Below are 14763 nucleotides of genomic sequence, written 5' to 3'. Positions count from 1 at the left end.
CCAGTCCATCCTGAAGGAGATCAGTCCTGGGTGTTCATTGGAAGGACTGATGCTGAAGCTGAAACTCCAATACTTTGGCCACCTCGTGCGAAGAGTTGACTCATTGGAAAAGACTCTGATGCTGGGAGGGATTGGGGGCAGGAGGAGAAGGGGACGACAGAGGATGAGATGGCTGGGTGGCATCACCAACTCGAAGGACGTGAGTTTGAGTGAACTCTGGGAGTTGGTGATGGACAGGGAGGCCTGACATGCTGTGATTCATGGGGTTGCAAGGAGTTGGACACGGCTGAGTGACTGAACTGAACTGAAATTGTGCTTCAGTGAAGAGCTGTGTGTGTGGAGGGTGTTCACTGGCTTCCTGGGAGACCTCAGGCCGGTTCCATCGTCCCCGTGTCCCTGTTCCCTTCCTGCCATGTGGGGAGGCGGCAGTGCCCACCTGAGGGGACGGCCGTGTGGGCAGACGAGGTAGGATGATGACCCAGATCCTCAGCAAGCTTCACCTCCTGGCCTCTGTTTGGGTTTGGGGCTTGGGGCTCACTCTCCAGAGATGAAGCTTTGTCAGTCACAGCTTCCAGAAGGACTATAGCAGTGTACGAGTCAAGAGCATTATGTGAGAGAACCAGTTTCTCTACCCTCTCACTAGCAGTCATCCTCGTGTGTAATTGTGTAAACAAACAGAAAATGCTGTCGTCTGTGTTTGAGCCGCTCGTTAGGGCAGTGAGAGGACAGGACTCACTCGAGCTCACTGCCCTAACCAGTCCCCACCTCATCTCACAGAGGTCAGGTTCCAGAGGCTGTCCATGAATCTTTTCCAAAGCTTGTCTCCACACGGTCCTTTGAAGCTTAAAAATCCAGTGTATTTTATTCTTCACTGAGGTACATACTTACTGTTGGGTATCTGATAATTTTTCCAACAATTATGGCCTGATGTCGGAGCTGCCCTATGGGCCCAGCAGCATGCCCCTTCACTCACCAGGACTCCCTGTCCCAGGGGAGCCCCCTGTATGGGCAGCATGGACCCTTCTGGGGGGCTGCGCTGGCTTCTGGGCATGCGCATAGGCAGGGCTGGCTTCTGGGCATGCGCATAGGCGAGGCTGCACCCTGGCCCAGGAGCTGCCTGTGGCTGCTGGCCTGCAGGTGGTCCGGACTTGTCCACGGGTGACTGGCTGTAGGGCCTGCGGTGGTTCCGGCCTGCTGGATAGCAGGCTGGTGCTGACGGGCTGGACGGAGGACACCAAGATGGCCCTGACCAGCAGCGGAATAATCATGGGCGGAATGAGCTCCTCAGGAGGGTGGCCATCAGCACCTCTGTCCCCAGGAGGAGGCCTTGTTGCCTCTTGCTTCTCTAGATCAGCAGTTCACCACTTGCAACTTTTTAAAGTTATATCTGCTTTAAAGTTCATCTTAAATGTAATCTGTGTCCTTGTCAAATATAAGGTTATTTATATTCACAGAGTACCTCAAAAGCCCTCATACAAATGCAGTAGGCAGGGCCAAGCTGAGTGAGCAGCACCAAGGATGAGATAACACATAACCCCCATCTCTGATTGGTCACAGGCAGAATTTTGTTAACAAGATGAAAGTTTATAAATAGAGAAGCTTGTGCATTGGAAAAACAAGTGCATATTAACTGTCAGGGTGACTTCCTTCTGTACTTCGGTATATTTTAACTGGCTAAAGGGCTTTGTTGTTTGAGAGGCTCTGTTTTCCCCAAAACAAGTGCCTGCATTCCTGGGCTGCTGTGTTCGTGTCTTGAAGGTGAAAAAGCCAGTGTTTCGAGTGAGAGATCCTGCCAGGCTGACCTGGTGCACTGTCAGCTGGGGGGCTTTGGTTCACAGGTCATTTGGGGGCCTGCAGTCCACAGGGCAGACTCTGAAGTCGCAGTGCAAAACTGGTTTTGTGCTTATTTTAACCAGGTGACTTTCGGATGGTGGTTGGAGAGGATAAGGCAAAAGTGTTGAATATTGTGAAGCCCAACATGGCCCACTTCCGGGAGCTGTACGGCAGCATTCTGCAGGAGAGCCCCCAGGTGGTGTATAAGGCCCAGCAGGGCAGCCTGGAGGTGAGCGGTCGGTGGGACATCACGGGTCCGTCCTGAGGCAGGAGCCCGTTTAAGGGGAAAAGTCGAGTGCGCAGTATGACCAGTGTAGTAACTATTCACAGAAAGTGCGTTTTGCGTGTAAACGTGTTCTCTGTGTGTTTGAAATAAGGCTAAAAGGTCGCATAAGAAACTAGTGACAGACAGGAGGCTGCCTCTGGAGAAGGGCCAGGGGCTGACATGAGCCGGGTGGGGGCCGGTCTTCACCGTGTGTACCTTTTTTGCCATTTGAACTTCTTGCTACATATATTAATTATTAATCAGAAACAAATAGAAGCAAACTCTGAAATTACCATCTCTTCGCCTCCAAACCCATCTGCCTCCCAGAGGTAGTCTTATTCACAGGTTGGTGTGTTTGCTTCCAGATCTCATTGCGTGTGCTTCTGTGTGTATTTGTACATGTATAGACGTGTAGGAAGTGGCTTGGTCTTTTTCATTTGGTTTTATTTTACATAAGTGTATTCATATATGTTATTCTGAAGCTTGTTTTTCCCCCACTTGTTATATGTATTGTGTCTTGGGACTTTTCTTTTGACATAGCAGACAAAACTTTCTTTAAAGGCAAAAAAATACTAAATTTTTTGAAAATAAAGAAGAGCCGCTCCTTTGAGAAATGTAACTTGGATTTAAGATTTTTTTAACTATAAGATTCATGGTTGTTTTATCTTTAAGATAACACCATTCTACTTTTTAAATGCTCTTTCTTTTCCAACTAATACAAGCAATTAATATCATGTTGAATAACAAATTAATGGTATTTCTAGAACTGAAAGGCAACTTTAAAAACTAGGAATTATTTTGAATGTAACATTGGAGAATACACCATGAATGCCCAGAAAACCCACCACTCAGTTTAACAGATTTTGCCGTGTTTGCTTTAGATTGAGGTTTTTTGTTTTTAATTTTTACTTTTCTCAAAGTGATGCCTGCACACTTTAAAACCCAGGTGATACCCCAAGGTTTTGAACAAAAAACAGCAGTTCCGTGCTGCACAGCTTCCTACTTGTCTGTGCTACTTCCCAGAGCAACTGGTCTCATCTCCTTCACTGATTCTTCTGGTGTTTACTTCCATATTTACAAGTAAAATGATTTGACTGTTATTTCTTAATTTTTAAAAAAGTTTTGTACTTTTTTTGTTATCTTTTTATGGAACGTGAGGTTTTTTTACTCTCATGCACCCCATCCACACACACACACTCTTTCATGCTCTATCTCTTTCTCTCCCTGTCTCTCCCCACTACCACTCACCTATGCTCCATATATAGTTATTACATGGGCTTCCCAGATGGTCCATCTGGGAAAATGAATCCATCCACCTGCAATGCAGTAGACCCGAGTTCGAGCCCTGGATCAGGAAGATCCCCTGGAGGAGGGCATGGCAGCCCACTCCAGTAGTCTTCCCTGGAGAATCCCATGGACAGAGAAGCCTAGACAGCTATAGTCCATGGAATTGAAAAGAGTTGGACACAACTGAGGTGACTGAGCATGCATGTATAATAATTATTATATAATTTTAAATTAATAGTCAATATTTGCTTTATTAGGACAACTGGCTTTTTTCATTGCTGAGATATACTACTGTGAAATTTAGTTTCCTGTACAACTTTGTTTTTCTTGGAGTTAATCAGTCCATTTGTTCTGACTTTCTTGGTTTTCTCATTGTTGTTGTTCATTTGCTAAGTCATGTCTGACTCTCTGCGACCCCATGGACTGCAGCACTCCAGGCTTCCCTGCCCTTCACTGTTTGAGCTTCGTTGAATTTACTCAGACTCACATGCCTTGAGTCAGTGATGCCATCCAACCATCTCATCCTCTGCCAACCCCCTTCTCCTCCTGCCCTCAGTCTTTACCAGCATCAGAGTCTATTCCAATGAGCCGATTCTTCACATCACATGATGATGAAAGTATTAAAGCTCTAGCTTCAGCATCAGTCCTTCCAATGAATATTCAGGACTGATTTCCTTTAGGATGGACTAGTTTGATCTCCTTGCAGTCCAGGGGACTCTCAAGAGTCTTTGCCAGCACCACAGCTTAAAAGCATCACTTCTTCGGTGCTCAGCCTTCTTTATGGTCAAACTCTCACATCTCTACATGACTACTGAAAAAGCCATAGCTTTGACTAGACGGACCTTTGTCAGCAAAGTAATGTCTCTGCTTTTTAATATGCTGTCTAGGTTTGTCATAGCTTTTCTTCCAAGGAGCAAGCATCTTTTAATTTCATGGCTGCAGTCACCATCTACAGTGATTTTGGAGCCCAAGAAAATAAAGTCTGTCACTGTTTCCATTGTTTCCCTATTTACCAGAAAGTGATGGGATGGGATGCCATGATCTTAGTGTTTTGAATGTTGAATTTTAACCCAGCTTTTTCACTCTCCTCTTTCACTTTCATCAAGAGGCTCTTTAGTTCCTCTTCACTTTCTGCCATAAGGGTGGTGTCATCTGCATATCTGAGGTTATTGATATTTCTCCCAGAAGTCTTGATTCCAGCTTGTATTTCATCCAGCCCAGCGTTTCTCATGATGTACTTTGCATATAAATTAAATAAGCAGGGTGACAATATACAGCCTTGACGTACTCCTTTCCCAATTTTGAACCAATCCGTTGGTCCATGTCTGGTTCTAACTGTTGCTTCTTGACCTGCATACAGATTTCTTAGGAGGCAGGTAAGGTGGTCTGGTATTTCCATCTGTTTAAGAATTTTCTACAGTTTGTTGTGATCCATACAGTCAAAGGCTTTAGTGTAGTCAATGGAGCAGAAGTGGATGTTTTTCTGGAATTCTCTTGCTTTTTCTATGATCCAACAGATGTTGACAATTTGATATCTGGCTCCTCTGCCTTTTCTAAATGCACCTTGAACACCTGGGAGTTCTTGGTTCAGGTACTGTTGAAGCCTCACTTGGAGAATTTTGAGCATTACTTTGCTAGCATGTGAAATGAGTGCAATTGTGCAGTAGTTTGAGCATTCTTTGGTGTTGCCTTTCTTTGAGATTGGAATGAAAACCGACCTTTTCCAGTCCTGTGGCCACTTCTGAGTTTTCCAAATTTGCTGGCATATCGAGTGCAACACTTTACCAACATCACCTTTTAGGATTTGAAATAGCTCAGCTGGAATTCCATCACCTCCACTAGCTTTGTTTGTTATAATGCGTCCTAAGGCCCACTTGACTTCACATCCAGGAGGTCTGGCTCTAGGTGAGTGACCACACCATGGTCGGGGTTATCTGGGTCATTAAAACCTTTCTTGTACAGTTCTTCCATGTGTTCTTGCCACCTCTTCTTTTTTTTTTTCTTGCCACCTCTTCTTAGTCTCTCTGCTTCTAGTTCCTTACCATTTCTGTCCTTTATTGTGCCCATCTTTGGATGAAATGTTCCCTTGGTATCTCTAATTTTCTTGAAGAGATATCTAGTCTTTCCCATTCTGTTGTTTTCCTCTATTTCTTTGCATTGATCACTGAGGAGGGCTTTCTTACCTCTCCTTGCTATTCTTTGGAACTATGCATTCAGATGGGTATATCTTTCCCTTTATCTTTGGCCTTTCGCTTCTTTTCTTTTCTCAGCTATTTGTAAGCCCTCCTCAGACAACCATTTTGCTTTGTTGCAGTTATTTTTCTTGGGGATGGTTTTGGTCACCACCTCCTGTGCAGTGTTACAGACCTCTGTCCATAGTTCTTCAGGCACTCTGTCTATCAGATCTAGTCCCTTAAATCTATTTCTTACTTCTACTGTATAATCATAAAAGATGATTTAGGTCATACCTGAATGGCCTAGTGATTTTCCCTACTTTCTTCAATTTAAGTCTGAATTTTGCAACAAGGAGCTGATGATGTGAGCCATAGTCAGCTCCAGATCTTGGTTTTGCGGACTGTATAGAGCTTCTTCATCTTTGGCTACAAAGAATATAATCCATCTGACTTCGGTATTGACGGTCTGGTGATGTCCATGTATAGAGTCGTCTTCTTATTTTGTTGGAAGAGGATGTTTGCCATGACCAGTGTGTTCTCTTGACAAAACTCTTTTAGCCTTTGCCCTGCTTCATTTTGTACTCCAAGGCCAAACTTGCCTGTTACTCCAGCTATCTCCTGCCTGTCTACTTTTGGATTCCAGTCCCCTATGATGGAAAAGACATCTTCTTTTGATGTTGGTTCTAGAAGGTCTTGTATTTTGTACATACCTGTAACTAATTCACCCTCAAACTCTCCTACAGATCTATGAAACATCTTACATTGTAGACAAACACATCAGGTGTTTTCTCTGTTTCTTGCTTTTCCTGGGGACATTCTTCCTGGAGTCCTGAGTCCCCCGTTCCTTTCATGACTGGGTGCTTTCTAGACACGCTGCACAGCTCTTCTCTGGAGCTTTGTTTCATTATCACCTGAGAATTTCTTCCCCTCTCCTTTTGCTAATTTTTGGTTTTCTTGAACTTTTCCTCTTTCACAGTTTATACTTTTAAGTACTAAAATGTGTACTTGTGAAAGAGGTAAATTTTTTTGAGATCCTATACATCTGGAAATTCTACGCTTAAACTGATGGATGAGTTTAGGTTAGACATCAGATTCTAGGCTGGAAGTAATTTTCCCTCAGAAGTTTTTTAAGTCATGGCTTTATTTCTTCTAGTTTCTTCTGTTGCACCAAAAAGTCCAACAGGGACTTCCCTGGTGGTCCCCTGGTTAAAAATCCACCTTGCAATGCAGAGATTTGACCCTACATGGATTTGACCCCTGGTTGGGGAACTAGGGTCCCACATGCTCTGGGGCACAGCCAACATATTAAAAAAAAAAAAGAAAGGTCCAACAGTATTCAGATTCCCTATCCTTTGGATGTGCTCTTTTATCTCTCTGATACTATTTAGTGTTTTTTCCTTTTTTTCCAGTATTCTTAAATTTCATGATGATTTGCCTTTGCCTTGTGTATGCTTTTTCATCATTGTTGCTATCATTGTGTTTTGCTCGGCCACACCACACATCTTGTGGGATCTTGGTTCCCTGACCAGGGATGGAACCTGTGCCCCCTGCAGTGGAAGTGCACTCACCACTGAGCCTTCAGGAAATTCCCATGGTTTTTTCATATTATTCTGGCACTTTGTGACTCTGTTCTGGAAATGCACGATGCTCAATTCTAGGAAATGATTTTTTCATTTCTGTAATGAAATTCTCTTCTACCATTCCTTCATATCCATTGTCTTCATTTTTTTTCTAGAATTCCTGTTAGTTGTTGGACCTCCTTGTCTGGTTTTTTTCCCCCTCATTCCTGTTTCTTTATTTTTTTTTGTTCTGCTTTCCAGAATAATTTTTTGAATTGATCTTCCAACAGATCTGTTGAATTTTTATTTTCCTCTGAATGTTCTTTTTTCATATATATATATATCGCATTCTGCTCTTGTTGTATGTCTGCCTTATTTTTCCTCGAAACCTGAAGAGGCCTGTCAGCGCACTTCTTCCTTAGTGATGAGAGGTAGAGATTTCCTCAGTTGTTTTTACTTTGGCGAGGATGTCCCAGCATACTCCAGATCTCTTGACCCCTGAAGACTTCCCTGCTGCGTTGGGCTCCTCAGACTTCATGGAGTTTCTCTTTTACCCTTTGGAGTGCATACAGCTACCAAGGCCGCCGCTGTCCTTGCCCCTTACTACTCACCAGGTGACAGCAGCAACGTGTCCTTGATGTAGTGGACCAACATGAGATGACACAAAATAATTAGCTTGCTGCATTGTGAGGGTCGGCAAGTTTGACATTTGCAGGTCAAGCCGGAGACCCAGGGATGAGTCTGCTGTTCTCTTGAGTCCAAGGGCAGTCTGGAGGCAGACCTTCTGCCTCAGGAAAGTTTAGTCTTTCTTCACAAGGTCTTCAACTGACAGGATGAGGTCTGTCCACATTAAAGGGGGTCTTCTGCTATTCAGTGTCTGCTGGCTTCGGTGTGAATTGCATCTAAAAAGATGCCTTTACAGTAACATCTGGACTAAAGTTTGACCGAGCAACTGGGCCCTTGTAGCCCAGCCAGGTTGACATATACAGTGAAACATTGCACCCTGTATCCTTTAGGTCTATGTGTGACATCAATCTTTGCCATTTCTCCTGGGATGTGGTTTTCTTTTTTCATTGCTCTTTTGACCAGAGGGTGAGAATGGCAGCTTCAGAGACTTCCACCTGGCCTTCTCCATCGGGACAGCTCCAACGCGCCATCTGAAGAGTATGCTTTCTAGGACTACTCTTGGTACCAGTTGTGTAGGATCAGGTTTGGGGAGTTTTGAAATGAAGACATCATCTGATTGATCGTGTGCTGGCACCGTGGAACTTGATGGCTCTTCTGAGCTATCCCCACTTGGAGGAAGGAGGCCAGGCCTTCAAACCCCTGCATTTTCCAGTCTTTGGAAAGAGGCAGCTCCCTTGGCTGTAGCCAGTTCTAGGAGTGACTCTGAGAGAAGGAGTCAGCCAACGTTCCCAGCAGGTAGTGGAATGAGTACCTTGGCCTTGAAGCAGGATCTGATTGGTACAGCACAGCAGCTGCTGTCATATGACTGTATCTGCTTTTTAAAAACATCAGCCTTGTTGAGATATAATTTACATAGCATAAAACTTGGTGGTTTTTAGTCTCTTCACAGAGGTGTGCAACCATCACCACTATCTAATTTTAGAATATTTTCATCACTCCGAAGAGAAACTCCATTGCCTTTAGCAGTCCCCTCCCCCAGGCAGCCACTAAGCTACTCTCTGCTCCATGGATTTGCTTGTTCCAGATACTTCTGTAGATGGAGTCGTACAACAGGTGGTCTTTTCCATATCTGCTGTTAAAATGCAATGTGACTCATAATTTAACTGCTTTCACATTCGTGTTTTAATGAGAACTAAAGAGTAAGGATGATTAGAATTTTGCAACTTCTTTGAACATGTCACCTAATATTTTGTTTTTAAACACATACTTTGAAGCAGAAACTCCAGTGCATTTGTTTCCTCCAGAGAAAGCAGTGGCAAATGCTATTTCTGATTCCTCATATTACTCAAGCCATTTTGGCATCTCTAAAATTCCTGGAAGTTTCATAGGTAAAGACTTAGAGAAATATAAGATCCTATTGACTAATCTCAATACTCAGCCCCAAAATATGAGTCTATAAACGTCATTTCTAGCATATTTTACAGGATATTCACATTTTTGGGTCATTTATCTAGTGAAAGATAAGTAGAGATTGAATCCTGTGAATTTAGGAAAATCTCAATGATTAATATGAAACATTTAGGTTAAAGAAACCCTTCACCTTAGTGGAGCCTCTAACTAATAGCATTTTATTCTTTTCTGCAAAGACTTTATAGATAAAACTCGAAAATCCAGATATTAGGCATGTACTCAATAAATATTTGTTTAATGAAAAAAATGGTAGAGTGCGTGAATTCTGATTATTAAGAAAGATGGTCATATCTGAGAAATCTGAATCTAAAATTGAATACATTCGTTTGTCTAATTTTGTTTCTTACTGTTCTCTTCAAGTTAAAACCTAAACACTTGTTAAAATAACACAGGACATTGTTACTGGGAGAATAATGTGATGAGCTGTTGAGGGCACTGACACTGCTTCTCACCTTAGCAGGCAGTCGGTGTTTATACGATTTTGGAAAAATTTAGTTCCATGAAGTAAAGTATATTAGACTAGGAGTTAGGGAAGCTGGGTGTGGACCCAGCTCTGTGGCTAAATTTTGATCCGAAGGTGTCCAAGTAAAGTCTAATGCATAGTTTTACATATGTTTTATTTCTGTGTTTGTCTTTAAACTTGATATATTTTAGAATACATTAGGATCAAAAACCATTGGTATAACTTACTGTTGTTTAAGAAATAATGACAACTAAGATTTATTGGTACAGTTATTCATCCACTTATTCAGCCACTGTTTTTTCAGTACCTACTATGTGCCAGGGGATTAAAGGTGAATAAAGGTTGGTCTCTGTCATCAGTTTATTCCTACAGTTCAGACAAGGAGACGCAAGTTTAGATCCTGCTCTCTGACTGGCTGTGTGATCCTGGCATGTTAATCTGTCCCTGTGTTTAAGATGAGTGTTTGATTTGCTGGGGTGTCAGCTTTACCTGAATCTTCACTTTCCTTAACTACTGGATTTAGGACAAATAGAAAAAATTTTTTAAACTGAGAGTCACAAATTGATTCTTGAAAGAAATTTCTCTTCTTAGGTACAAACAGAATATTCTAGGAAAAGGATTGGCTTGTTTGAAGGAGCTGAGACTCCTTAACATTCAGGCATTCAGTTTCAGAAAGGAGAGTCTCCTTAGCACACTGCCTAGTCTAGAACGTGAGTTCATACTCGCTTTGTGTGGTTTTAAGGAGAAGCCTTGTGTCTTTGAATATTTATAGCAATCAAAGTACTTCCATAGGCATCAACTTTTTTTTTTCCCCCTTAGATCGATAAAAGCCCAGAAGGACAATTCACTCAGCTAATGACATTGCCCAAAACCTTACAGCAGCAAATAAATCATATTATGGACCCTCCTGGAAAAAACAGAGACGTGGAAGAGACTTTATTACAAGTTGCTCATGACCCCGACTGTGGCGACGTGGTGCGTCTAGGTATGTACATGAATCTGACAGGGAGGAGGTGCTGGCTGGGGGTAGCGGGAGGAGGGAGGCAAACTTTGTGGCTGAGATGGCTTCTTTCTTCTTTCTAGCCTAGAGATGGAGAGAGATTGCCTTTAGGAAGAAGAAAGCGCTGACAGTCTGGGGTTTTTCCCAGCCTAAATTCTCATTCATTTGAAGTAGGGTGCTGAAATTCCTTCTATTTTTAGATCCCTCAGTCCTAAATCACTTTAGAGAGGAAAACAATGATTCTTTTGGTCCAAGAGCATAACTTTTAGGAGTTATTGCAAAGACGTGGCTTTGTTCTCCATGGTGGTCTGAGGAAGGAGGAGACTGGTGATGTGTTTAATGCTCTTGCAACATCAAGAACACCACTCTCCTGGGCCCATGCCCCCTCGGTGTGTCTCATGTTGTATGCACTAGGTCCAGCACCCGAAATGTTTCACACATTATCCCCAGTATGTACCAAAATCCTCCCTAGGGTGAACCCCAAATCTGAGCCTGAGCTTCAGAGGTTTGCTGCCTTTTGAGGTGTTTGAGGTGTTACAGGTATTTACAGGTTCAGACAGTAAGGAGATCATTATGAATTGGCTCACCCTTCTCTGCTGAGCTTCCCCAGGGAGCAGCCGGGCCTGGCAGGATGCAGGTCACCACGGCGGTGCTGCGAGGCAAGGCTGCCCAGCGGGCAGAGCAGCACGTGTGCTTAGGGCATCGGGCGCCTCTCCTGAAGATACACGTGGAGGCCCGTCTCCAGTTGTTTTCTTCTTAGCGTGGTGCTGGCCATGGAGTGAGCTCTGCTGCCCTTCTGAGGGCCTGAAGGGCCCCTCACCATCTTCACTGAGGAGTGCTCTGCGTGGTTGCAGGATGAGCTGCCTCCGCAGAAACGTGTGGTGTTTGGTGTTTGTTTTTTCCCCCCAGTCTTCTCACATCTTGGAATTGAGAGCCAGCAGGCTTAAGCAGGTTTAAAGTGAAAAAATGACCTTCGAGGGTCACCTAACCCCCTCCTCCCTGCTGGTTGTAAGATGAGGCGGTCCAGACCCAGAGGGGGCGCTCATTTTCTTGGCTTCACACAGCTGGTCGGTGACACAGCTGGCAGCTCAGGTCTCCTGGCTGTCCGTCCTGATAACCCTTTTCCTTAGTCGCTCTGACACCAGGACAGAGATCGAGTTGCTGGTGTTATTGGATAGCTGGAATGAATATTTAGTTTCAAGTTTTTAAAGTGTTAAGATGACTAACATCTGGCCTTTTTGGCATCATTGCTGGTTTTTTTCTCACAGGGCTCGCAGCAATTGTGAGACCTTCCAGTATGAGACAGAGCACCAAAGGCATTTTCACTGCCGGTAAGAATTTTTAAAAATCCAAACTTAACATACCTGCTGGATTGAGCAGCCTCAGCGCTCCGGGTTAAAATGTAAAGCTTTATCTGTATCCTTCAAGTACTTGTCAGACGCTGGATTTTGCTGGTCATAACCTAGGACATGGCAGTAACATACAGAACGGCAGACGGTGCTGTAATCTGGGGGCCTGAGGTGCTGCTGGAAGGCTTGGCTGCCCAGGTACTCGGTATGTGCAGGGTTTCCCTGGAGGTGTTATATCTTTGAAAGTTACTCATGATACTGTTGCAAAAACAGCAGTACCTTGCCCTGCCCCCCTGCTGTTCCTCTCCAAAGACAACCCCAGCTGACTCTCCTGCTGGTTTATTTATGTTTTCACTGCTGGTTCTCTGGATAATAAGCTGGTATTGCTGCTTCTCCTTTTTAATTTTAGCCAGCATCTATGAATTCAGCTACCCCACCACATACACACACACAGAGACGCACACACACAGACACACATACACGTCCGTACATCAGTACGTCCGTCCATCCATCCATCCCTCCATCCCTCTCTCTGTGCTCAATGGTTGTGTCATAGCTTTGACGAAGTCTTCTTGTTTCCGTTGTCTGGCTGTGTTACTGTGATTCATCGCTGAGCCACCTGATACACTTTTCCTTCCCTGCACACCTTTCTTTTCCCATGGAGTTGTCATCACCTGTCTCATGGGAGAGACCCTTGTGTCTCACGTCTCTGATTGTCGTGGTGCACAGCCTCACTTTGGTGAAGCACACCGTCCAGGCACTTTCTGGGAAGGGTGCCAGGGAGGCAGATTTGGAGCCCATGTGTGGCCAGGCCTGTCTTTAGTCACCCTCCCAGCTGACTGACTGAGACTTAGGCTGGTGGTGATTGGAAGTAACTGTCCTTTAGAATTCTGATGTCATTGCTCCGGTTATCTTCTCACTTCTCTGATTGCTGTTGAGGTCCAAAGCCATTCTGATTCTTAATCCTTTGTGTATGCTCTTTCTGGAAGCCTTTTAGGTCTTTTTCCTTAAGGGCTCTGAGGTTTCTCAGTGGTATATTTTGATGTGAGTCTGTTTTTATCTGTTATACTGGATACTCCTTGCCCAGTTTGGAAACTCAGAGTATGAGGATATAGGAAAAATGTATTCTTTCTTCCCATCTGTTTTCTCTCTTCTCTTGCTGGAACTCCTTTTACTCAAATATTGGACCTCTGAGACGAGTCCTTTGGGTTTTTTCTTTTTTTTTTTTATCTCTTTGTTCTTTTGCTTTGCTTTCTTGACTATAGTTTCCAGCTTTTCTATTGTTGTTTTATTTTTGCTATTTTAATTTCTCGCATCTCTACTTTTTTTGTTCTCAGAATATTCTTTTTTTTGAAATTTGAAACATCCTGTTCTTGCTTTATGGGCTTAAGCATTTGAACGTATCTTTGGATATTGTCAGATTGCCAAAGTGGGTACCAGTTAACCTTGACCCTGTGGTAAATGAGTTTTCCCCTTTCCCCATCCTTGCTACCACTTTGTGTCATCAGATGCCAGACTTTTCTCACTCAGTCTCTATCAGCTGTCCACCTAGCGTCCCTCAGGTGCTCACCACGCAGGATACTACAAGGTGAACACGACACCATCCTGCCTTCAGGGGCTTCACCCTCTAGAAAAGGAGACAGGCACAGACATAGGGGCTCGCAGTGCAGGGGATAAACGCACAGAGGGAACCTGCAGAAGGGCGTGATCGTCCAGCCTGATTCTCAGCCAGGCGACTGCACCATCACGCCTCCTCACGCCTCACCCCAGCAGCCTGGGGACACAGCCAGGCTTCATCCTCCTGAACCTTCAGGAGGTTCAGCCCGTCAGCAGAAGTTTAGTTTCTCAGGTGCCAGATCCACTTGGCTGAAGACTTTCCTGCCACGCAGGGGTGCATGGCTCTGTGTTTCCAGTTAAAATATTTAATCTGCTTTCTTGCTGATTTATCCTGGCCAGGCTGAAGTTGAGGTGCTTTCTTTTGTGTGGGTGGCTCAGGCTGTCACTCTGTGTTTTGCATGATTGCAGCTCCCTCACTGTGGTCCTCCTTGGGTGAGGCTGGACGCTTTGGCTCTTTATTTATGGCTTCCTATGCTATAAGGAGCTACTGGATTTACTCTTTTTTTCTTTTTTTAGTCATGATAATGATGGTGTTATGGGGTTAAACAATCATTTTCCTTAGGAATGCATACTAAGGGACTTCCCTGGTGGTCCAGTGGCTGAGACTGTGTGCTCCCAATGCCAGAGGCCCAGGTTCACGTCTTAGGGAACTAGATCCCATGTGTTGCAACTGAAAATTCTGCATGCCACAACTAAGACTCCTGTGCAGCCAAATAAATAAATCTTTCTTAAGAAACACATACTAAAAGATTTGCAGATGAAATGACAATGTCTGAGATTTGCTTCAGAAGAAAAACGTTTGGGCTGAGTCCCATTGCTGTCCACCTGAAACTCTCACAACCTTGTTAATCGGCTGTGCTCAACTATAAAATGAAAAGGTGAAAGAAGGAAAGAAGACACGTTGGAAGGAAGTGCATATGGGTGGGGTGGTAACTCAAGATTGGCCATGAGTTGATACGTTGTTGAAGTTAGGTAAAGATACGTGCAAGCATATTATGCTGTCTTGAATTTATCTCGAATAAAAGGTTTTTAAAAATCCATCCTCATCATCTCTTGACCCTTCAGCCTGAAATGACTCTTGGGTCCTCTTTCCGCTTGTTCTTCCTGGTCGCCAGCAGA

At 44.0% G+C, this 14763-nt stretch overlaps 1 protein-coding gene across 1 annotated transcript in view; it reads left to right on the top strand.

Moving 5' to 3' along the window:
• TAMM41 (TAM41, mitochondrial translocator assembly and maintenance protein, homolog (S. cerevisiae)) overlaps positions 1 to 14763 on the top strand; it is a 52674-nt gene that overhangs the window by 30684 nt on the left and 7227 nt on the right. The window contains exons 5-7 of the mRNA XM_010862440.1: positions 1917 to 2062; positions 10498 to 10663; positions 11947 to 12009. Of these exons, the coding sequence (XP_010860742.1) occupies positions 1917 to 2062; positions 10498 to 10663; positions 11947 to 12009 (375 nt within the window). The remainder of the gene's footprint in view (positions 1 to 1916; positions 2063 to 10497; positions 10664 to 11946; positions 12010 to 14763) is intronic.

Source organism: Bison bison, unplaced genomic scaffold, assembly GCF_000754665.1.
Source record: "Bison bison bison isolate TAMUID 2011002044 unplaced genomic scaffold, Bison_UMD1.0 scf7180017864482, whole genome shotgun sequence".
Classification (NCBI taxonomy): domain Eukaryota; kingdom Metazoa; phylum Chordata; class Mammalia; order Artiodactyla; family Bovidae; genus Bison; species Bison bison.
Note: the sequence above shows the minus strand (reverse complement) of the source record. Positions and strands in the feature narration are given on the sequence as shown.